The sequence below is a fragment of the Peromyscus leucopus genome, chromosome 17 (genome assembly GCF_004664715.2).
Source record: "Peromyscus leucopus breed LL Stock chromosome 17, UCI_PerLeu_2.1, whole genome shotgun sequence".
Taxonomy (NCBI): domain Eukaryota; kingdom Metazoa; phylum Chordata; class Mammalia; order Rodentia; family Cricetidae; genus Peromyscus; species Peromyscus leucopus.
Genome location: NC_051077.1, coordinates 44,940,916 through 44,965,545, shown reverse-complemented (window position 1 = coordinate 44,965,545; position 24,630 = coordinate 44,940,916). Strand labels below are relative to the sequence as shown.

General features: G+C 38.0%; 1 protein-coding gene across 1 annotated transcript in view; it reads right to left on the bottom strand.

Annotated features, from left to right (window-relative positions):
* The window catches only part of LOC114701096 (probable ATP-dependent RNA helicase DDX60), a 93,599-nt gene that overhangs the window by 33,347 nt on the left and 35,622 nt on the right, over window positions 1-24,630 (bottom strand). The window contains 14 exon segments of the mRNA XM_037211761.1: window positions 2,622-2,746; window positions 4,030-4,158; window positions 4,679-4,783; window positions 7,425-7,534; window positions 7,655-7,708; window positions 7,711-7,796; window positions 9,609-9,724; window positions 12,456-12,551; window positions 14,033-14,152; window positions 16,856-17,005; window positions 19,068-19,229; window positions 19,714-19,880; window positions 22,322-22,574; window positions 23,846-24,006. Of these exon segments, the coding sequence (XP_037067656.1) occupies window positions 2,622-2,746; window positions 4,030-4,158; window positions 4,679-4,783; window positions 7,425-7,534; window positions 7,655-7,708; window positions 7,711-7,796; window positions 9,609-9,724; window positions 12,456-12,551; window positions 14,033-14,152; window positions 16,856-17,005; window positions 19,068-19,229; window positions 19,714-19,880; window positions 22,322-22,574; window positions 23,846-24,006 (1,834 nt within the window).

The following is a 24,630-nucleotide window of genomic DNA, read 5'->3' as shown; positions in this document are numbered from 1 at the left end:
TCTAAGCGCCTTGAATGTAATAACTCATTTGATACAACAACCATTATACCAAGTATTATGCCAACTCTATCATTCCCATACTACAAATGAGAAAATGGAGATATAGAGAGATTAAAGGGCCTACCCATGATTATACACAGCTAGTATGTAACAGAGTGTATCTTCTAATCCACATTTCTGACTGTACGGTTGTGATATTATTTTTATGTCATGAAAGTTCCAGTCATTTCCACCACAGTTTACCTCTTTTCAAAAATCTACTATAGCACTGCAGGGCAGTGGGGGTGCATGCCCTTAATCCCAGTGCTTAGGAGGTAGAGGCAGGTGGATCTCTGTGAGTTCGAGGCCAGGCTGGGTTACAGAGTGAGTTCCAGGAAAGGCACAAAGCTACACAGAGAAACCCTGTCTCGAAAAACCAAAAACAAACAAAAAACAAAACAAAACAAACAAAAAAAAACCCTACTACATTGCTTAAAAATAACTGTGCCTCCCAAGTCTCTCTGGCACAGAATTACACAGAATGAAAATGACCTGAAATGGCACATAAGCAATTAATATTTTATACCACTGGACTACACACTCATGACCTTCAGATTTTGGTCTCACCAAAATTTTCTGTATGATTACTGTCACTGAGTGCCTGGCAATCTGTGACCCAGCTAAAGGGAGAGAAGTGGGATTTATGCTTAGCCCTGGCTTTGAAATGTATGCCCTTAAGCACTGATCAACATTTCCAACCTCCAAACCTCTAAACACGTTCCACACATTTTTTTTCCCAAACATCGGAGTACAGAATGTTGGGGCTATCAATATGTGATAAGCCACTAAAGACTAACACTCACACTGCATGTAAGAAAGGATTTTCACAGTTTGTCTTTCAAAGGCACTTTTAGAAGTACCCAGATAGAACTCCACACACAGAATTTTACATATCATATTTTGTTACTATCAGCCTTTTCAGATACCTTATGAATACACAGTTCAGAACATGCCATCCTTGTACCAGGAGGAGATGGCCCTTCATTTAATAAGAATGAGAAGTTGAGAGAGAGAGAAGTGTGTACAAGGCTTTTCTTCCTGGGCATCTATTTTTCCCCTCCATGAACTACAATGGTACATGCCCATTTAGTGTGTCACACTTGTACAACTTGCAACTTTGTTCAGTTCAGGCTGAAGTGTCCATTCCTCATGTCATTGGGTCACTGTTTCCTTATGAAGCTCCAATGACACGTACTATTTATCCTAAATCAGTAAGTATGCTTTTCCCCTATTGACCAACTGAATTCTTTCAACGGGATAGAAGAACAATTACATGTGCTCAAATCCCTATGCATGCGAATATATAAATGATAAAGAATTGTTCTGTGATTTTCAACACTGCGGTTAGGCTTGCATACGTATCTCAGACACAGAGAATGGCTCTTGCTTCTAATACCCATGCTGTACTTGGAAGGGAAGCAGATAACTGTGAATTTTTCATGGCACAGGAAAGAGTTTTTCTCTTGTTCTACATACACAGGCAAAAGGAACAACTTTACTAGAATCTCCAAAAATAATCAAATAGGAGCATGCCTCACCTACTACCATTGTTTTGAGTTTCTATCACCAAATATGATTCATTACTATATATTTCTGAGCATGTGCATAAGTATTAAAGTTTATAATACAATGGTTTTATTTATTCATGATCCTGTGGCTTGAGAGTAGTTTGAAAATGTCTACAGTAAGTATTCTCTTGTCACATAATTAACAAGCTTAACAAGGTTAATCTATAAACACTTATCCTTGGTGAAATTTTATCAGAACTGGATCCATTAAACTAGTATATTCAATTTTAAGCTGCTACATTCTGTAACATGAAATTTAGCAAGGTATCACTGGCTCTAGGTTATAGTTCTCATTACAATTAGTTTGAAATAGCTTAATAGTTTACCAATATATATTGTATCATATTATAAAAACTTAAATTTTGTGCAGGATAGTAACGATGATGGCTATGTTCAATGGACTTTGCAAAGAACCAAGATCTGTACTGAAAATTATTAGTAATACCTAAGACAAACAAAAATGATACTTTATAGTAAAACAAAAAAACGAGGTATCAAACTTAATAAAAAAAAATAATAGAACACTAAAAATTTTTTTTTGGTTTTTTTGAGACAGGATTTTTCTGTGTAGTTTTAGTGCCTGTCCTAGATCTCACTCTGTAGACCAGGCTGGCCTTGAACTCATAGAGATCCACCTGGCTTTGCCTCACAAGTGCTGGGATTAAAGGCGTGTGCCACCACTGCCTGGCTAACTAAAAATACTTTTAGGAACATAACTAAAACTGGGCATAATGGTGCATGCATGTCTTTAATCCCAGCAGAGAGGAGACTATGACAGAAAGGCCAGCCTGGGCACATATCAAGATCTTATCTCAAACAAACAAAAAGAACCAGAACAACAAAAAGTGGATATAGACAATTTTATGACTTTAAATAAGTCATATGATTTTGATAAGTGAACAAACACCCAAAGAAATAATAAGTACTAGACCACAGTGGTAACGTGTATATGATTTCCTGTACCTTAAAAGAAGGAGCCTAACACAAATTATGTCACAATGTTAAATAACTTACAAAAAGAACAGTGCAGGCAACTTCTCCATTTCCTTGAGCTTCTCAACAAGATTCGGAAAGAAGTTCAGCATCTGCCCTGAGTAGTCATGGAAATCAGGACTCAGTTTCTGCAGCACCATCCTGGCCTGTGATGGTGAGTGAATGGAAAGTATTTGTATTAAAATGTGCACAGCAAAGAAACTATTTTCATAGTTGTTTAATCTTTGTTTTTGTCATTCTCCAAAATAATCTTATGAGACTACACCACAGGACTGTGGTAAGCCACAGCAAAGACACATGCAAACCGCAGACTTGATAACAAACTTTGGTGTACTGCACGCACACACCTGCAGTTGTTTGAGACAACACAAATCCAGCAGGAGGAAAAGCTCTGCTCGGTCAGCAATGTTTCCGCCATAGCAGGAGAACGGAGCCCTCTCCACACTGCATAGGAAAACATACCTAAACCTGACTGAGAGGTTTTGAATGACGAGATAACCAAAGGAAAATGTAACTTAACTAGATTATGTTTCCAAATGAAAGAAAAAACAAATCAAGGAACAGGTGTGAGGACAGGATCACATGAAAAAGATATCATGTACACTGTTCCTAAAAAAAAAATCAGAAATCTCAATGTTTGATGATAAATTTAAACAAAATAAATGTGTAAGCATCTAGTTCCAGGGTAAGACTTCTTTACTTAAAGAGTCCTTACAATTTAAAATAAAGATCACGAGGAATAAAACCCCCAAAACAGCTGCAAACCTGTGTCTCTGGACATGACAGGGACATGGAACACATGAGCTCACAACAGCTGTGGATACCTGCAAACAAGCTCATAAGATCAAGTCCGAAATAATTTCAGCATGGAGGTGGGGGGCTCACAAACCCTCACTGAGGAGCTACTGCCAAATGATGGCTTCCGTGGAAGGGAGGCAGTCAGTGTTCTTCTCATATGCTGGCTGACAGGCTGCCCATGTTCCAGGAGATGGCCCGCACCCACGTGTACATAGGCAACACTGAGCGGACTCAGTGAGTTTGAAAGGAGCACATGAAGTTGGAAGGGATTGGTAGGAGGGATATAGGAGGACTTGGTGGGGGAGGATTGGGGAATGGATCTGAAAACACATGCACATGAAATTCCCAAATGATAACTTGTTAAAGAGAATAAAACTCCAAAACTAAGAAAGGAAGAAAGGTGAAAATGTGTTTCAGTTCCTTGAGTCCCATCTCTATACTGCAAAAACATCAATCGTCCCAACCACGAGCCCTGTATTTCTCTCTTGTCTGCCATCAAATCCATGAGAAACCCATGGTGTGTGGCCAAGTTTAGGAGACACTGAAGAAGAGATCTAAAAAAAAAAATTCCTTTCTCTTTTTTTGTTCCAGCTCAGAATCACCATACATCAAGTCAAATGTGTGAAATTACCTGCTCCTCATTCCCATTTTTAATCCAATTCACGAATTCTTCCTTTAAACTCTCCTCATATTTTCTAGCATCCAACTTTTTAATGACTATTTTGTTCTTAAAATGAGCGAAGTTCTCTGGACACAGGTTCTGGGAAAGGAAGAACATAAAATTCTATAAAAATAATGTCAGAAAACTTAAAGGTATTTCTCAATTATATTTTTTTATTGACAGTTTTATGATCTCTTAGGTTAGAGGCAGTGGACTTCTCTTACCTCCCCAAACCTTCTAGTATATAGAACTATGTATGAACTCTTCAAAGGCAAGAAGACAGAGCAAACAGGTCTCTGGGGAAAGCAACCATCAGTCAGGACACAGAGAACAAAATGAAGTGAAAAGTATCTGAAGACTAGAAACCCAGAGTGGGAAAGGAGACCCAGATACCACAGTGTCTGGGAAGGAGAAAGAAGGGACATTTTCAGGAGTTGACATAAAATACCATTTCTAGCCCATTTAACTAGGAAGGTATAAGGAGGCCATTTCCTCTAGGAAAAGGTCTGCCAATCATTTTAAACCACCAAATGCAAGTGGTAGAAATGGTGACCATATGTTTTGGAACAGCAATGGTGGATTCCACCATAACAGCATGGATTCCATGAAGATTGTTTACCTGGGCCTGAGGCCAACTCTTCCAGACCTGAAGCATAGTGTCATAGAACTGGATGCTTTCTCGGGGTGAAAAGGCAAGGTCAGAAGGGAATCCATACTTCTCAATCTATGATTAAAATTAAATCAAATTTATTATTTATATTTTATTTTACCTACAAAACGCAAACATTTACAAGGAATACTTAATTGAAGATTAAGAGCTGGAAAAACAGTGAAGACTGCATTGAGCATATTGCCTTTAAAAAAGAATTTTCATAAATTATGTGGGGGGGGGGTTCTGCCCCCTCCCTCCAGGCCAAAAGAGGGAGACAGATGCCCTGGAGCTGGAGTTATAGGCTGTTGTGAATCACTCAGTGTGGGTGCTGGAAGACAATCTCAGGTCTTCTGCAGGGTTCTCTTAACTACGGAGACATCCATCTATCCCCACAGGCAATGTTAGCCTTGTGTTCTCTTTTCAGTTGTTGCTTGAGAGTGGTGACCTTTTTAGCCAGACCAAAATGAAACAAAAATTAATCTAAGAATCCTTCTAAGTTTTAAAATACAAATCTTCTGCTGAGTCACAGGCTTGACATTTCTCAAGTTTCTTACCCTTTCACACAGGCTTCAGTGCTGGGGATATCTTTCTGTACGCTGTGAATATATGTTGTTCCCATTAGTTAATATGTAATCTGTTTTGGCCTGTGGCAAAGCAGCTTAGAGGCAGGCAGAGAAACCCAAGGAGAGAGACAGGAAAGAGAAAGGCAGAGTCTGGAAAGATGCTAGCCTGCCACCCAAGGAGCAGCAGAGCCAACAGGCCTGTAAGGCCACGGAAGATGTGGCAAAACACAGATTAATAGAAATGGGTTAATTTAAGATATAAGAGCTAGCTAGTGAGAGGTGTGCCATAGGCCATACAGTTTGAAAATAATATTAAGCCTCTGAGAGATTATTTTATAAGTGGCTGAGGGACCATAGGGCCAGGCAGGACCCGAGGAACATGGGACTGTGGGGCCGGCAGGACCAGGGAAAATTCCAGCTACACTATAGTCTCCTCATTTCTAAAGATAAAATATTACTTTTGTCTGTGTCACTAAATTGTTGTGAGAAATAAACTTGATAATAGATATGGGTCTTAGCCAAATGTCTGGCACATGATTGGCTCACCATCCATTGATATGTTTTATCACTTAATAAGTTCATATTTTGTAATTTTAAAAGAATTTAATAATTCTATGGTCCAAGCTGGGGGATTCAATCTTGTTGTTTCCCACAACAAACCAGCAAAGAGGCAAAGCCTGAACCAATTTAGGCAGAGAGAAAAGAGAAGTATCAGTGAATCGCCGTACAGTGGTGTTCTGCCCTTTCATTATTTTGTAAATGCAAGTCTCCCTAGTACCATGGGTGATCTTAACAATCACTCCACATTGAGCAAGAGATGATAGTTCTTTCAAGTGTTTCCCAGGCCAACAGCTCTCCAGACAGCAGCAGCTGCGCCTGGATGGCATGATAATTGAGGGGAAAGGTCAAACAAGGCTGCAATTTGCCAGGAACAAGACATACATGGCCAAGGGCAATCCCTCACTGGCGATCCCTTGCTTCTGTTGGGTTAAAGCCAGCTCATTTGTACTCTCCTATCTGTTGCTTTTGGAAATCATTTTTCTAACATAGCCATAAAGGAAGCAGAGAGGTAGATGATTCTTCTATTGATGCCCTTACAATTTATCACATTTTAGGGTATTTTTAACCCACTCAGTACATTCATTTAATCTAAGTGTAATAAAAATGTTCAGAATTATTTACACATTTGGAATTTATACTCATTTTTATTTTTCTTCAATAGGAAATGGCCTATATAAGTACATATTATGCAAGTGGCTGTTAAAATTTATTTAACAATGCCTAAGCCTAGCATTTACTCTATATTCTTGCTACCAAGTTCTAAAACTCTTAAGGCTCATACAACAGCATGACCTTTGCAGAAGTCACGTAGGGTCAGACTACACTGTAGCTACTCTATTGCTTTCTGGCTACTCCATTAATAGCTACCAAGTGGAAGGGGAAGGCACTTGGAGCAAGCATTGAACCAGTATACTTGAGGCTGCTTAAAGATAACATGTCTTGAACAATTTAAACAAAACAAGCAATTTTTAAAGCACTGTGCTACTTTTAAAGATACAGGATAATGTTGAGAATGTCTAAAAATCTGTAGACATCAGAAAGGGAGTGGAGGGACAAGGAAGGAAAAGGGGAAAAGGAAGAGAGGGAGGGAACAAAAGGATTTCTTTATTGTTGACGGCTGGCTTAACATCTGTGTTCTTAGTATAAGTTAAGGCACAGGATTTCTTCCATATTTCAGTTGAAAATGGAATTTGAACTGGGCCATTACTGTAGCTTGGTGTAGCTGTAGCTGCACTGAGAGGAGAGGTTAAATCCTCAGCATTTCATTCGTGGTGCAGTCATGAGCTAGTGAAGAGAGACAGGCAGACATGGGTGCCTAACAAAGAGGAGAGTGGGGAGAAATAGTGCCCCCAAACTCACAAAATCATCGTTACAGTGTTTAGTAGTTTTTGAACTCCAAGGATCCGGATAGCATCATAACATAGGGAAACTAGCACACTGCTGTTCATTTTTAAATCAAAGTCGTAGTGTTTCCTCTACATGCTAGCATCAGGCTGCGCTTCCGTTACCATCTACACAGTATTGCATTTTCAGTTGTTAGCCGGGCAGTGCTGTTCTGTGGAACGACTGTGACAAAGGCTGTTACTTACATGATCTGTGGTTAGTGAAGCACACGGATGAAAATGATCAAAGCAAACCTCATCTTGTCTCACAGAACACAGATACTTCTCTAGATCATTGTATCTCTCTCCATAGAGCACTGAAAGCGGAAAAGGGAGATTTTTCCAAATGATCAGAAATGTGATGAGTTGAATAATTTTAAATCAAGCAGCCAAACCAAACAAAATCAAGGTCATACAAATGCACAGAGCATACGTACCAAGTCTAACTTTGTATGACTGTCTTACTCGTACTTGGTCTTTGTGATGACGGCTGTGGAGCCAGCATTTCTTTTGGAAAAAGTTCCTTTTCCCATTGCACTGTCCACTTGTTTCCAGTACCTCTTTACTGACTGGAGCCACCTTTAAAACATAGACATATTACTTAAGATTATAATCAGTAATGCGCCCAATGGTTCATGTCTTGAGTGTCTTTGGTATTATTTTGAAAGCTGTGGAGTCATTAGAAGGTGGGAGCTGCATAACAGAAGCCAGTCACTAGCAGTGAGACTTTGAGGAATAATTGACAGCCAATATAAGCCAACACAAAGGTTATACTAGGTTCTGATCTAGCTGTCTCTGCTTCCTGTCTGTTGCCATGTGAGTAAGCAGCCACCTCAGGCTTCCATTTCCATGGATGAAGCCTCTTCTCCCTGCCTTTCCCACTGTGATGGGCTGAAATCTTTCTAAAACCATGAGTCTAAATAAAGGTGTACCGCTTTTAAGGTATTTATCAACACAAAAAGCAACTCATACATTATTTAAGCAGAAAATAGAAACAACTTACATGAAATTAAATAATTAATTACAAAAAGCTCATGTGTCTTAAAATTTTCACAGAAGGGAATTAATTCTAGGGCCATATAACCTGAAATAAAATTATAGCTTCCTTACTATTAATTCTGAATCCTGCATGAATCATTTAATACTTCTGTGACTGTCTTTCATGTTTAAAAAAATCAATAGAATAGTAAAAGTACTGTTATCTAATAATAACAATGAAATAGTAGTACACAAATATTGATGATATTTAAGATAATTTACTATATGCAAAATACTTAGCAAGGAATGTGACACATGTGAGATGCGACAGGATTCATTGTTATCAGTAGTCAACATTCAAGTTCAATGACAAGATGGGTGACTTTCAACTAATACAGATTTGCTCCCTTTCTAAACAATTATGTCTACAAAATGGGATGATCTTGGAATCATTGGCTGAATGTATCAGTCTATCACCTGATTTTTGTCTCCTAGTAAAGGGGGTGGGGGGAAGATAAGGAATATGCAGCTATCATTTTATTTTTGAGCTATGATATGATACTTCCTATTCAGCTGCAGATCTGACCCAAGGAGTGCGGGGTACTTCTTTGTAGAGAGTAGCCAAGACTTACCAGAAAGAACTAAACAGAGAATAGCTTGAAAATTCAGGGATTACTATGAGTTAACCAAAAATTGAGGTCACTCTAAAGCCCATAAGAGATGTATGAAATTTAAACTCTCAAAACAGATAAACAGGGGCTGGAGAAATTGGCTCAGAGGTTAAGAGCACTGGCTGCTCTTCTGGAGGTCCTGAGTTCAATTCCCAGCAACTACATGTTGGCTCACAACCATCTATAATGAGATCTGGTGCCTTCTTTTGGTGTGCAGGCATACATGCAGGCAGAACACTGTTGCTGTACAATAATGCTTTTGTATACTAGTTTAATAAAACACTGATTGGCTAGTAGCCAGGCAGGAAGTATAAGCAGGATAAGCAGACAAAGAGAATTCTGGAGAGGAAGGCTGAGGCAGGAGACACCAGCCTGTCATGCAGGGAACAGCATGTAATGGCACACAGGTAAAGCCATGGAAAACGTGGCAACAAATAGATTAACAGAAATGGGATGAGTGTCAATGCAAGAGCTAGTCAGTAGTGAGCCTGACCTAATGGCTAAGCACTTTTAATTAACATAAGTCTCTGTGTGTTTACTTGGGTCTGAGCTGCTGCTGACTGGGCAGGACACAGGAAAACTTTCAACTACAAATGGTGCCCAACATGGGGCTCAAACCCACAACCCTGAGATTAAGAGTCTCGTGCTCTACTGACTGAGCTACACACTGTACACATCATAAATAAATAAATCTTAATAAAAACAGATAAACATTCTGTCCAAAATAGAACCTAATCCTTACTCAGTAAGATGTTGAGGGTTGCTTATGGTAGCTGAAAGGGCCAAAAAAGGACATCGGATCATGACAAGGAGATGCTCCCAGATTTCTGCTCCAATTTCTCCACCAAGACAATGTACCTATACAAGAAAAGAAGGTGTTCAACTGGCAGGTTAGCTTTAAGAATGGCAAATTAAAATAATATGTGGAATCTTAAGTTGGTCATAAGTATTTCCCATCACCTTTAATGAACCATGGGAAGTTTAAAGAAGTGCTAGAAGAATCCAGATGTAGGACATATTGGCACATGAAATTTCCTTAATATTTTTAACCAACCCATCTGTGATTCTTTTTTATTTTGCTTTCAAAACTTTCTTTCAGGCCTATGTATTTCTTGCCATGTTTATTGACAATCAAAGCACCACCACATCTTAGTCAGGATACAGTGCCTTTGGGACTATTTCTCTAATTGTACACCTACATTCTTGACATCACAGACAAAATAGTATGCTTCAAAGAGAAGCCGTATCTAGTCATGTCACTGGTTAATGTTTTTCCATTCATTGTGGGACAAATTTAAACATTTAATGAGATATACAATGATTGGCATATTGGGCCCACTTCTACTATTCCAGCATCATCTGAAGTCACTCATCCCCAGTCTTCCTGCGACGCCAGACACATCAGCCATTTCTTGGTTTCTCAGCATACATTTGACACCCCAGAACTTTCACATTGCTATCTCCATGTATAAAACAGTCTTATCAATAAAGTATGAAGCCAACAAATATAACCACAGCCTCTTAATCTGTGAAGTTCATCTTGGTGTCACTAGTTTAAAAAGATTTTGCCGATCATCCATCCATTCCAGAATAGTCCTCCAGCCTGCCTTCTGTCATGGTTGTAATTGTGATTGACACTCTCGATCTTCACAGTAGCACTACTGGCACCTTGCAAACATCTGTATTCCCTGGTTTAACTTATCTTTCTCACTTAATCTTTATCTTCAAATCTGGATGATTCTAGCATTGGTACAGGGAGGCATATCTCAAATGAAGCCGAGTAAATGAATGCATGACCAAACACAATTAGACAGACAAAAGGTTTTATTTTTTTTTTGAATGTGGTCTTAAATAAACAAGTTACGTTTGACACTTGGAGACAAACTTTAAAAGACTTAAATTTTATACATATGTGTGTTTGATCTACATGTATGTATGGCCTTGTATTATTTAAATAAAACTATCCAGAGTCCCCAGGACACAAATATGTAGGTTAACTAAAAATAAACATAACAAGTCAGTATCAAAAAAATAAATAAATAAAAGCCCAGCTTGTTTGGTAATTTCAAGTTTACAACAGAAAGGAAGGGGCTCAGAATTTGGGTCAGTGGTGGACTACTTCAGAGACCTGGATTTAGTCTCTGGGATTACAAGCTGTTTGTTATTGTTATTATTATTATTATTATTATTATTATTATTATTATTATTATTATTACTGAAACGAAGTAAAGATTAGCTAAATATAGGCTTCTTTTTTCTTCTCAGTTTAAAATCCAGGAACAAAAAAAAATGTATTTTCCTAGGATGCTCTAGGTCTCTGTGAATAAGTATACTCAATGATGCTGCCATATAACTTCACTCTGTAGCTTCCATCAGAACTTCTACATCTACATTGGTTTTCACCCCATGCTCTCTGCCCAGGGAAACTGATCCATAAATACTACTTCAATGGGATTCCGTGTTCTCTGGATCTCTAGCTCTGACCAACTTCTGAGCTGTGGTTACTGAGGGAGTAAGCTGAGATCGGTTTTCCATTGGCCCCCTCCCAGGTTGCCCGATCCAGCTGTGTACCTCAGCTAAGGAACACTCCTTGAAATGTAGCCCATTCAACCAGAATCTCTTTTGGAACCTGAAGCAAATACTTCCTTCCCTTGTCCCTTTAGGTCTAACAATAAGTTCCTCACTCTGTATTTCCTCACAAATGTCTTTTTAAAAACATACTTTTAAAACCATATTTTGAATAGGCTATTTGTTTTCCTTAAGGGTCATTGTTAGGTGGGCAGTGGTGGCACAAGCCTTTAATCCAGGAGGCAGAGGCAAGTGGATCTCTTGAGTTCAAGGCCAGCCTGACCTATAGACTAAATTCCAGGATAGCCAGGACCATTTCACAAAAACAAAACAAAACAAAACAAAACAAAAAAACAAAAAAAAAAAAACAAAAAAACCCAGTCTTGAAAAAAACAAAAACAAAACAAAAAAATTATAGTCCTGACAGGATATATCCTCAACTGCAGCCAGTAAGAGCACCCACCATGTGTATTCTCTACCTTTCCTTATAAAAGGCTGGCCTTGCCCAACTCCCATCTCTTTCTCTTTTTTTTTCCTTTGCTCTGGTCCCCAGGTCTCTGTCCCTTCTCTCCCTTCCCCTCAATAAGCCTCCCATGTGGGCCCTGTTGTATGGTGTGACTCCTTCTCGCTGTTTTTAAAATACAACAGTCGGAACAGACAGAATTGTTTGTATCATCAGCATCACTTGCTGGAAGAACATAGAAAAACTTTTGCTTTGAAGACCAGACTTGATTTTGGATTTCCATCAAGGGAAACTCGTGTCGTGAGTTTAATTCTGTCTCCTCCACAACAGCATCCCCGATGAAGACTGGTTTCTCAGGCATGTAGAACTCTCACCCATTTACACTATTGAGTCACAGCAGAAGAAGTGAGCCAAAAGGGTAATTCAACTGGGGAAAATGTTCAGAAGGAAATTGCCACCAAACTGAACTCCATCCAAGGGCAGATGTCCCAAAGCAGCAAAGACATGCAGTATTTAAGAACACTGGGAAGTTAGCCTGAGAAGTGAAATCAAACCTACCTCATCAAATATAACATATCTGATCCTCTTAACCCAGTTTTGGCGATGAGGAGCAAGTAGCAGAATTTCAAAGCAGGCAGGCACGGTAATAAGCACCTAAAAACAACAGTATCATGTGAAGTAACACTTAGAATGAGCATAGTTATAAAACTACACGAGGTAAATAAAGCTTATGAGTCCTGAATGTATCTTCTAATAGTAGAAATCTGATACTACTTCTAAGAATTAGATTCATTACACTTGTGATGTATTAGTTTAGACCACATGAAACTTCAATTTATTAAACAAAATAGTAAAGTATCAAATTTGCAGGCAGGTTCTTCTTTCTGGGCCTTCCAACTGTGTCTAGCCCTAAATGGAACACCAATATTGACCTCTTTCCCAAGCCCTTCAGGAAACGGTCAGTAAAGGAGATAGAAAGAACGAGCGAGCCAGGGGAAGGGGTAGAGCATTGTGGACTGCCATCTTCTCCACACGTCATGGCAGTTTCCCTCATGACCTCACAGCAACTGTGGTTATCTGTGCAAGACCTGCAGAAAATCAAACCAGTTGAAATTCCAGCATGAATGAGGAAGCAGCTCACAAGGCCACACCCCTGCCGAGGAGTTATTGCCACTGAGTGGCTGCTGGGAAAGGGACATGATACTGGGAGAGGTGTGGTGGTTTAGAGGGAGAAGACGGATAGAAAGAGAAAATGAGGGTGGGTGGATATGATCATAATGCACTTTAAACATGTATACATTCTCAAAGAATAAATAAAAATGTTATAATTAAATATTTTCGAAAAAACATATAAAAATCAAAGTCATTAATTTTAACTATTTCAATTCTTTCAAATCTAACAGTAATAGAGAATTTGTGTTGAAAAATGTTACTATGAAAGGCAATCCAGGCAGCACAATGCCAATTCTACAATATAATGCTCTACAAGCATGTTTTATTTTTCATTGTATCCTAATTATTGATCTGAAAATTCAATAAGAAAGAAAACCATAAATTCATTAACACTACAACACATTCATTAGCTACAATACAACACAACATTTTTATTAACTAAAATGAGTATCTTTAAAAAGAGAAAGTAATTATGATAATATGTTGCTGTCCACCAAGTTTTGGTAGCATGTAAAGATCTTTGGATCATTTTGAATCCCACTGTAAAGCAACAGGATGAATGAGCTATAAACTAAAAGTTTAAATCAAAACGAAAGCATCTTTAGAGAACTGAGTCTATTTTTCACTTTTTTTTTTTTTGGTTTTTCGAGACAGGATTTCTCTGGGTAGCTTTGCACCTTTCTTGGATCTCGCTCTGTAGACTATGCTGGCCTCAAACTCACAAAGATCCACCTGCCTCTGCCTCCCAAGTGCTGGGATTAAAGGCATGCGCCACCGCAGCCCAGCTATTTTTCACATTCTTTAGAATGTAACAAATTTCTATTTTCTCTGAAGCAGTTTTGTCCTTCACAAATTCAAGGAAATTATTTTCACAGGTCTTGTGAAAGTGTTAGATTTCTAGTCAAAAGGATATAACATTGTTATATAATTTGATATCAAATTTATTAAATAGTATGTCCAACCTGGCAGTTCAGGGCATCATGACGATAATCCCTAGTGAAAACACCACACAGAGCTTCACCGGCTGGCAGAATTTTGGTGTAACGATTTTGAACAGTTGCTGCCACTTGATTAACAAGAGCCTGGTTGACAGGAAAACAGATGTATTAGCTACATAATAAAGTGTAGATCAGCAAAACTTAATGGAATTATAGAGATGTTTAAAATTACGTTCTGCTATGAATTCAAAAAACTTGATAAACCCTTTCCTCTACCTACACTACACTAAAAAGCTCTCCCTTTGAGCTGTTGGACTAAATATCTGAACTTTGATTACTGATTTGATTACTTTGATTCTGAAAGTAAAATGGCAAATGTGTCCTTTATAGCAGAATTAACATTCATAGCACAATAATCGAATGATCACCATTTACAATCTGAGTCTATCGCAGGAAGAGCACAATAAATCACTCAATGCATAATATGCATAATAAATCACTAAAATCACTACTACAGGAAGAGATAGATTAGTATCTCATATTTCAGAACCTCCCCCAGATGTCAGAAGCTTGACTACATACACAAATCTGTATAGTCTCCTTAGGATCAAGCAGACAGCATGTCCAGTGGAATCCATAAACCTTAAAACAACTGTTACATGCTTTATACTCCCAAATGTACACACCACATAGATGAAAGTGTAAAATTTATAATATATCCATAAATATATTTAAAAGTGAAATTCCAGTGTCAGTGACATTAATGTATCTGAACACACAATCCCCTGGTGCCAGCTAGTTTTATGTTAATTTGACCCACGCTTGTGTCGTCATTTGGGCATAGGAAAGCCCTGGGTGAGTTATCCTGGCTGCCATAACAAAACAGGATGAGCAAGCCGAGAGGGAGGGAGCCAATACCCAGGACTCCTCCATGGCCTCTGCATCAATTCCTGTGTCCAGGTTCTGGACAGTTTGAGTTCTTACCCTGATTCTCTCAGTGATGGACTGTGCTGTGGAAGTGTAAGCTGAAATAAAGCCTTTCCTCTGCAAACTTCTTTTGGTTATGATGTTTTATCACAGCAATAGGAACAAGAAAGAAGACAGCCTCCAAATGAAAATGTGGATAGTGCCAATTATACAAGAATTTTAATATTATCATTGGAATAGATAACTCTAGTCATTCATAATGTAAGATAAAAGCTTGAACCATGAATATGTATTTCATTGTGGTTCAGAGAAATTTGATGAATTAGTAAAAAGGCAAACTCTTCCATTATGAAAAATAGGCAAATGTATCCTCATCAAGCACTTCACAAATAAAGAAATATCAAAAGTTATGCATAATAAATCACTCAAATCACTACTCATAGAAATGCACATGTAAATATGCAAATATAAAAATGTACAACTAAATGTACACCTAAAAACTCAATTGCCTCTGAGTATAGCATAAGCTCACTGAATAACAACAGGAACTTGGAAAGATTTGAAATTCCATCTCACTCTAAGTAGAATGGTTAAATCAAGAAAACAAGTATTAACAGTTGGGGGAAAATATATGAAAAGGGGGACCCTTAATCACAATGGGAAAAGTATCAACTGGTATACTCTTTATAGAAACCATTGTTGAGGTTTCACAAAGCACTAAAAATAAAACGACCTCATGACCTAGCTACGTCACTCCTTCCTGGGTATATACCCAAAGATCTTCAAGTCTCACTACAGAGATACGTGCACATCCATGTTCATATTTCTACTACTCCGATAGCTAGGAAATGGAAGCAGCCTTGACATGCATGAACAAATTAATAGAACAAGAAAATGTACAAATAGATAGTTTTATTCAAATATAAACAAAAGTGAAACAATGTTGTTCACAGAAAAATGGGAAATATTATATAAAGCAAAATAACACAGACTCAGAAGACAAATGCCACATGTTTTCTCTTATATTTGGATAATAAAATTTAGTTTTTAGTATATGTATAATGTGGGTGAGAGTGGGTATAGGGCATGAAACTAGAAAGGGAATTATGAAAGGGAAAACAGGTCATTAGGGGGAAGAGAAATAAAATAATAGAATATGAGGTTGATATATTGTGCACCCCAATAAATTTATCTGGGGGTCAGAGAATAAAACAGCCACTATATTAAACATAGATTTAGGCAGTGGTAGCACATGCCTTTAATCCTTGCATTCCAGACACAGAGATCCATGCAGATCTCTGAGTTCATAGCCACACTGGAAACAGCCAGGCATGGTGACATATGCCTTTAATCCCAGGAAATGATGGCAGGAAGCAGAAAGGTACATAAGACGTGAGGACCAGGAACTAGAGCCTTGTTAAGCTTTTAGGCTTTTAGCAGCAGTTCAGCTGAGATGCATTTGGATGAGGACTCAGAGGCTTCCAGTCTGAGGAAACAGGATCAGCTGAGGAGTTGGCGAGGTGAGGTTAGCTGTGGCTTGTTCTGTCTCTCTGATCTTTCAGAATTCACCCCAATACCTGGCTCCTGGGCTTGTTTTTATGACTAAGACCTTTTAATATTTTTCTACAAGAACATACATGACTTGAAAGTGGAGTGGGGTCTACACAACAATGAAGGGTAGCAGTGGAGGGGGATTGCATCCTAGGAGAGGGGAGTGGTGAAGGAAGGTCAAAAAAAGTTAAAAAAAAAAAAACTATATACAAACATTCTATTATAAAGCCCATTACTTTGCATGATAATTTTTAACTGGTGAAAATAATTAAAGAAAACTAGATAACCGAAGTCTACCATATAACCAAAGTCTAATATTTCTGAGTAAGTTTTGGAATGAAGAAAACTATTACACGCACTGGATCCTACCTTTGTTGGTGCAACATACACAACCACGCCATCATCGCTCTCCTTCAGCACCTTCTCCATGCAGTAGTAGGAAGCATAGGTCTTACCAGAGGACGTTGGGGCAACAATCACTGCAGACTCATAGTTATCCACCACATCCAGGAGCTCTCGCTGCAGGGGTAAGATCATGATTTGTGTCAATCAAACAAGCCCTATGCTACCCACAGAGATCAGTCTTTTTCCATTTTGATTTTTCTGAGCCTCGGGGATGGAATACTGCAGACACACAGAAAAAATTAAAAGGAAGCTCCAATAGACTACTCATTCTCTCAAGTGATGCAATTTGCTTGCTTTGGAGCAGCTGAGAGATGAGTCTCATGTGCAACAATGGAGTAAAAAAGTCTAAAAAGCACTGCACAGAAAAGGGAGATGAAAAGAAAGAGCCAATGAGGAGGGCAGTGAAGCAAGTCTGTGGAATGATGGATATGTGGTCAAAGTATACAACATACATGGAGGAAAAGACCGTAATTAAACATGTTCTTGTGTATAATTTATAATAATAATAAATAAAAATCACTCAAAAATAATGTCAGAAAAAGATCTTATTATTAGGAAGGCTGTTTTTAATAGGAGTACACAGTGTCTTTGAGAAATACAACTGTTGGAACCAGCCAACCCATATTTTTATGGCAGTCAGCAAATGGTTGAAGCACAGAAACAGCAAATTCATCATTTTCCTGCTTACCCTCGATGGGCAACTATGTGGGAGCATTCTCTTTGCATCCTATGATTTTATTCATCAAGATGGTGAATTGTCAAAAGAATGGAAAACCTACGTGAAGTACAGAAGACAGGAAGTACGCTAAAATCCCAGCCTGTCCACCCCGTGAATCTAGTCCTCCCCACATGCCACATTTCAGAATGAAAGAGGCTTGAAAGAATTAGAAGGTGCATGGAAAGTAGGAGTAAATGAGACTGCTCTGTAGCCTACACTGAAATAAGTACTTGATCCCCTGCTCACGGAAAATCAGCATTTGTAAAGGAACCCCAACATTAACAGCATAAGAAAAGGTCCATGCTCCAGTTTGCATATGGCTTCACGTCCTCCAGGAATCCTGGAATCTTGTCCCCAAGGTGAGGATATTTGGAGGCATTGGAATTTTTAAGAAGTGGAGTATACCTAGTGGGCCATACACTATGAGTCCCAGCCTTGGGAAATAATTGTGATGAGAATCCTTTCTAAAAAGTTTGTTCTATGTGTGCCAGCCTTGGGAAATAATTGTGAAGAGAATCCTTTCTAAAAAGTTTGTTCTATAAGGCTTCAGCCCAACTAGCTCTCTGATTCTTGCTTTCACAGTGTTATGCTTTCTCACACAAGCTGCCCCACCATAATGTGATGCCATTCTGTTGTCAAGCTGGCACTGGAAGCCAGACCAATGGAGTCATCCAATCTCTGGTGTGGAAACTCCAGAAATGGAAGGTAAATGAGCATCTTTACATTAAAGCTAGGCTGCCTCGTGTTTTTCATTACATTAGTGAAAAATGGCTTACAAAACCTGAACTGAATGGGAAAACTAGTCAGATTAAACCTACAAAATTGCATTTGCATAAGTAAATAATGTTCATTTTATCAGATATATATTATATATGCATATATGTATATATTTAATTGTGTGCAGAAGTAGTTACTTCTAAATTGTGTAGCTATCAATATTTATCTTATATGTGTTTACAGAAATATAGCTAGAATAGTAGTGTGTATAGTCTGTAAATCCATAAACAATTTTTCCACTGTCTAAATTACCTGAATTTCTTCACGAGTACTTATATTGTTTACATATGAAATTCTATTGACAGAGAGAAAACCTGGAGCCTGGTACAGAATGAGAATAGCTAATAGCACAGACATCTTTAAGCTTTGAATCTCTGTGTGTGAATTCACCCATTACCTCACCAAGGAAATGGTCTACATAGCAAATGAAAAGTTTAATTTCTTTAAATAAAAGAATTAGTCCAAATGAGACATTTTAAATAACAATGAATTTTAAGTGAAATGACTTTTAAATGAAATAACTTGATATTATGAAGTCCATGACAAATACAAATATTAACACACACACACATACACACACACAGAGAGAGAGAGAGAGAGAGAGAGAGCTGAAGCAATAAGAAACTCCATGATGCATACAAGATTACAAAATATAAGAATTATTTTTATTCATATTTTTACCTGCCATGTATCAGGAATAAAATCTTGGACCCTTGGGTCTGGATCTTTTCTTTCTTCTCGTATCAAATAGTGACCCATATGTTGTAGTTGGAACCGAGCTGGCCCAATTCCAACAGAATATTTATTATTCTTTTTTGTTGTTTTTATATCATCTGCTTCATCCTGTATTGTTTTAAAAGATTATTTTGAAAACAATTTAAGTTACAGCATCATTGAAATAACTGAAGTGTTTATGACTTAGCTTCTTCTATATGAGAACAATTTTAATCATCCTTCAAACATCATGAAACATTATGACTTTTCTGAAACACAAACAAATCAGTAGATGTCAAGATTTCCAAATGTTTACTCAAATATTTGTAGCTACAGTCTGACATATTTAAAATAAGTCAACACCATTTGAGCTGTTTTGTTAGAATTAAGTATCAGGTTAGTTTTAAAAGTCTGCAGAAATCATCGGACATCTAGTGTGATAACCAAGTTCTATAAAAAATTTCTAATTCTTGATTAATTCAACTTTTGGCAGTTGAATTAACTAAGATGATATTTTCTATTAAAAATAAACATAAAAGAGATCACTCTATCTGACATGTGCTTTATGTATAGCAAATAATGGCTGAGTTCAAATAAATGTATCACATGTTACCTGGGTTGGATACAAAGAATTTGCTAGGTCCTCAAACCCTAAGTACATAAGACATCTGGCTATGAGCTTCCGATCTGGTTCTTGCAAGAGTTCAGAGTATTTGTCCAATAAGGAATGGATTCTCTTCATCATATCAACAGCTATGCTTAAGTCTTTGGTGGTTTTACCTTGGCACAAAATAGAAATAATAAAATTAATGTAAAAGCCATCAAAATAACAAATGTTTATTAATAAAGATCAATGACCTAGTCTATCAATCTTCACTACACTTATTGAAACTCACTGTCTTACTCATCATCAATGGATACTTGAGAATAGAAAGGACCAGATAAAAATCTTACAGTTCACAATTAAAATAGTGTTAAAATTGAAGTTTGTAGGATTTTATGGTGAATTATAAACATTTTCTTTTGGCCATGTCTCCTCTGTTAAAAAAATAATTGCATGATTTTAAATATAAGATTATAATCGTAGCAACATTCATTTTGCCCTGTTTTCCACAGAGAAATACTGGCTGTGAGCCCTGAATCCACAGTTCGCTCAGTGCAATCCATCTCTTCCAGCTACCACATCCAGACTCTGACAACCTGTCCACTTCTCTGGCATCACACACACTGTTCGTTTCTTTCCGCTGCTAAACTCTTCATTCTCACACCTGTTTTGGTCCCACTTTTCCTTTAGTTGGTGCCCACTCTCACCTATTAAACGAGTACTACCAATCCCATATTGAAAGCTATTATACAAGAGGAAGCCAAGTAAAGGAAACAGAGGTCTTACACTCCGGAAGCAGTCAGTTCACTTACACAGTATATGATATGCGTTTGGTTCACACCGAGCATTGGAAACTACAGACATTATATGGGGCTGATTCCTGAGGAAGTCTTTATGGAAAGATTGTTCATGAACTGGATGTGGAGGATAGGTGAAATCTGGTTGTATGAAAAGTAAGAACAAGAGCATCTCTGGAAGTTACTAATCTTAATTTCTCTATCCACCATGTAGTTCCAAAGATTCCTTATTTATGTCTCTGTGATACTGGGAATTCTACATACCTAGGTAAAAGTATGTGTTTCCTGGTCCTCCTTGTGGTTAAAGTGCCCTGTGACTAAATTCTGACTAAGGATATCTGAGTATAAGATTTTGGTGGCCAGGAAAGTACATTAAAGGAGAGAGAGGGCGATGGAGAGACGGGTCAGTGGGGAGGGCAGTTGCCACTCTTATGAAGTTGGGTTCCCAACAATGATGTCAGAAGCCTCACAATCACCTGGAACTCCAGCTTTAGAGAATCTGATGTCTTCACCTGCATCTGTGGGCACCTTACACACACACACACACACACACACAGAGAGAGAGAGAGAGAGAGAGAGAGAGAGAGAGAGAGAGAGAGAGAGAGAGAGAGAGAGAGAAGTAAATAAATCTGAAGATACTTCAGTGTGCAGATGGAGAGTAAACAGAGCTATGTAAATGACTTATAAAAGGTCACAACTTTGGGCATAGGCACTAGGATATTGAACTTCTAACCTTTCCTAGAAGTACTTAGTGCCTTAAAAGACTGTCTCTGCTTCTACTACTAACCATGGGTCCTGCCCAGTTTCTCCTTGCTGGACAGAAGAACACAGAAATACCAGCTGGGACTCTGCTATCAGTCTACAGTACCTATAAGCAATCTCAAATGAAATAACGCACTATATTCTTGAAGCCACTCTAAATTCTGATCTCTGTTGGTAGTATCTAGCTGCAAATCAGATTCGGTGTCTTATTTGGAAAGAAAGATAAATATATGCTAAGGTAAATCATATACCTCTAACCAGTTTAGACATCTCTACCTAGGCAGTCCTACTTTATCCTTATCATCCTCTTTCTATGTCTTATATATTTCCCTCCATGAAAATGTAAAGGAGAGTACATGGAATTACCTCGCTCACTTTGGAAGTGGTCTGTATGGTTATGATCAATGTTGGAGTTGTATGGTTAGTGTTGATTGTAAATTTTACAAGATCTGGAATCACCTGGAGGATAGGCCTATGAACATGCTTGTAAGGGATTATCTTTATTAGGCTAATTGATGCAAGAAAAACCATCTGAACTGTGAGTGGAACATGATGTAACCAGCTGCTTCAAACTCCTGCTACTTTGATATGCCCTCCCCAACAATCAACTGTCCCCTTGAGCTGTCAGATAGAATAAACCTTTTCTCCATTAAGTTGCCTTTGACAAAGTATTTTATCACAACAACCAATGGGAAACTAACTTAGGAGAAAGCATAAGTACCAACTTATCCAGAAAGAAAATGTTTATACTTCAGAACTCAAAAGTGGATGACGGGTTCTTGCTCTGTGCCGCATTGTTATTGGTCCTGCTAACAATGCTCTCTTCCTGCTCAGCAGTTAGTTTAAACCTGTCTTTAATTGTGCTTACGAATGTGCTATGTCTTTGCTGTTGGCCACCTCTCTGAGATGTCATTGCTCATTGATAAAAACAGAGGCAAAAATCCTTTAGGGCTCCTACTATACAAATTTCTGGTTAGCAGGTGACAAACCACCATCATCACATCACTGTGAACCCTCTAGTTCATCAAGGTAAGCCAACAGAACTACACTCCACTCACCTTCAGCTCGGCAGTGATCCTTCCATGCCTTCAAGCCAGCCATTAACCCAACTTTTTCAGCCTGAGCTTTCACTGAATTACTTTTACATGATTTCAAAAACTCCTCCAGCTTCTTCATCCCAGAGTTTAAGTTCCTTTTCATCTCCTTCTCAATAGAAAATGACAGGGTATTCCATTTTTCCTCTTCTTTTTGTTCTTCCTTGGCAATTAACCTCTTCTTATTCTCTCTAGCAATGATGTCAGCCTTGGACTCCTGCCCAAATGGAAAGAAACATTTCGTGACAAGATAGAACTATTCCAGATTGACATTTCATGAGTGAAATGGTATTTTTAAGTATGCACTGATGATTTTGACCATCATCGCCTACTTGAATAGTCATAAAAATGTTTTTTTAATTAAGACTCTATTGATTGAAAACATAATAATTCAACTCGTTGAATATAAAGACTTGCTGTAGAATCTCCTAAATATCTATGTAGTGTCAAATATAAAAGGGTAAACGTAATTATTGTCAAAGATACCTTGCAAAGATTCTTTCATGTCTCCATGCAGTGATATCTGCTATCCTCCCTGGGACTGCATGTCTGCTGCCTTCTCTACCAAGTCGCCTTCCTACTCCCTACATGATCATGATGTTCCTATCATGAATCACTCTCTGAATCTCATGCCTAATGATATTGTATCACTCCCCTGGCAAGCACCTACTCACCAAGGTTTACTATACCTCTACCTACATGCACCATTCTTCCTCCCTAAGATGAGATCTTAGAGATAAAATTGCACTGAAGTTGCCTGGATTCCCTAAGCCAAAAACATTTAGTCCATAATATTGATTGAGTGAATAAGAAACAGGAGCTGAAAGCAAGAATGGACAGGGATCATCATATATAAAAGTGATTTGTCTTACCTAAATAAGTGTTTTCAAATGATTTAAATGTAATATTATATTTAAAAAATATATAATATATAATATGATATGACATATGATAGGATAATATAATATAATATGATATATAATATGGACTCTCTTTTACTGTGGTTTTACAAACTCTATTATTTTATTTTACATGGTCAAATTAGAGGACCAATGACATGGTTCCTCAGGTAAAGGTGCTTGTCTTGCAAGCCTGAAGCTCGAGTTCAAGCCCCAGAATCTATGGAAAGGTGCAAGGAGAGGGCTCCACAAAGCCTTTTCAGGTTTCATTATATGAATCATGGCAACCCCCATTGACCTCCACATATACACCATGGCAAGCAGCAATGGCAAGGCTTTAAACTCTCAAAGCCAGCCTCCTGTGGCACACTTCCTCCAGCAAGGACAACCTCCTGAATCTCCCCAAACAGTGCTGCTCACTGGAGTCATGCATACCTGAGACTATGGGAGACATCTCATTCAAACCACTAGACCCATATAAAAAGAAGCTGTCTCATGGAACGAAACCATCAATGGGATGAGCAAACATCACTTTAATAAAGAACAGCAGCAAGAGCTTTTTGTTATAGTAGAATTTATAGAAACTTACATGTGCCTTCGAGCCCCTGGACTTACTACAGTCCTTCTTTGGCTTAACACCTTGAGTTGTGATGATCTTGGAAGAGACTGATTCTAACGAGTTCCCATAAAATCGTTGAAAGACATGATACTTCTGCAAACTTCTAAGTTGACGGGGGTCTTTTGAATGCTCTGAAAAAAAGAAAAAAAAACTTAAAATGTAAAATGATTGTGATTTCTTAGATGTACCTCTAACTCTTCCCACCATTCCAAATACAGGCACTTTCCTTTCTAGTAGAGAATAGCAATTTTGTCTGATCAGTTTGACCAAAGAAGGTATCTTAAATCTCATCCATAGAATAACTTTTAACATATCAAAAAAAGGTGGCAACTTTTCAAATATATATATATATATATTTGAATATAAATATATTTAATTCCATAGGCTGTAGTCTAGGATTTCGTTCATTCATGCAGATCAAGGGTTCTACTACTGGCCAACAACTCCCAGCAGCTCAAATACTTTCAAAACAATTTTTCACAGTCTACTTCCAAAAGTGAATACTAAGGATATTATTTAAGTTTATTGATTAAATGTGTTCTTTGGCAATGGATGTAATGCACTCTAATTAATTATGCCATCTCATTTATATTCTTTTGAACCTGTCATCTCCCCCACTTCCCTACAAGTCTTTTTCCCAAACTCATCTATTTTTTTTTTTAATTCCTGACCTGCTAATTTTAATCAGGTCTATGGGTTTGTCCACAGGTTTGGCTCATAGTGCCAATGGAGCACTATGAGTGCCTCATTGGATA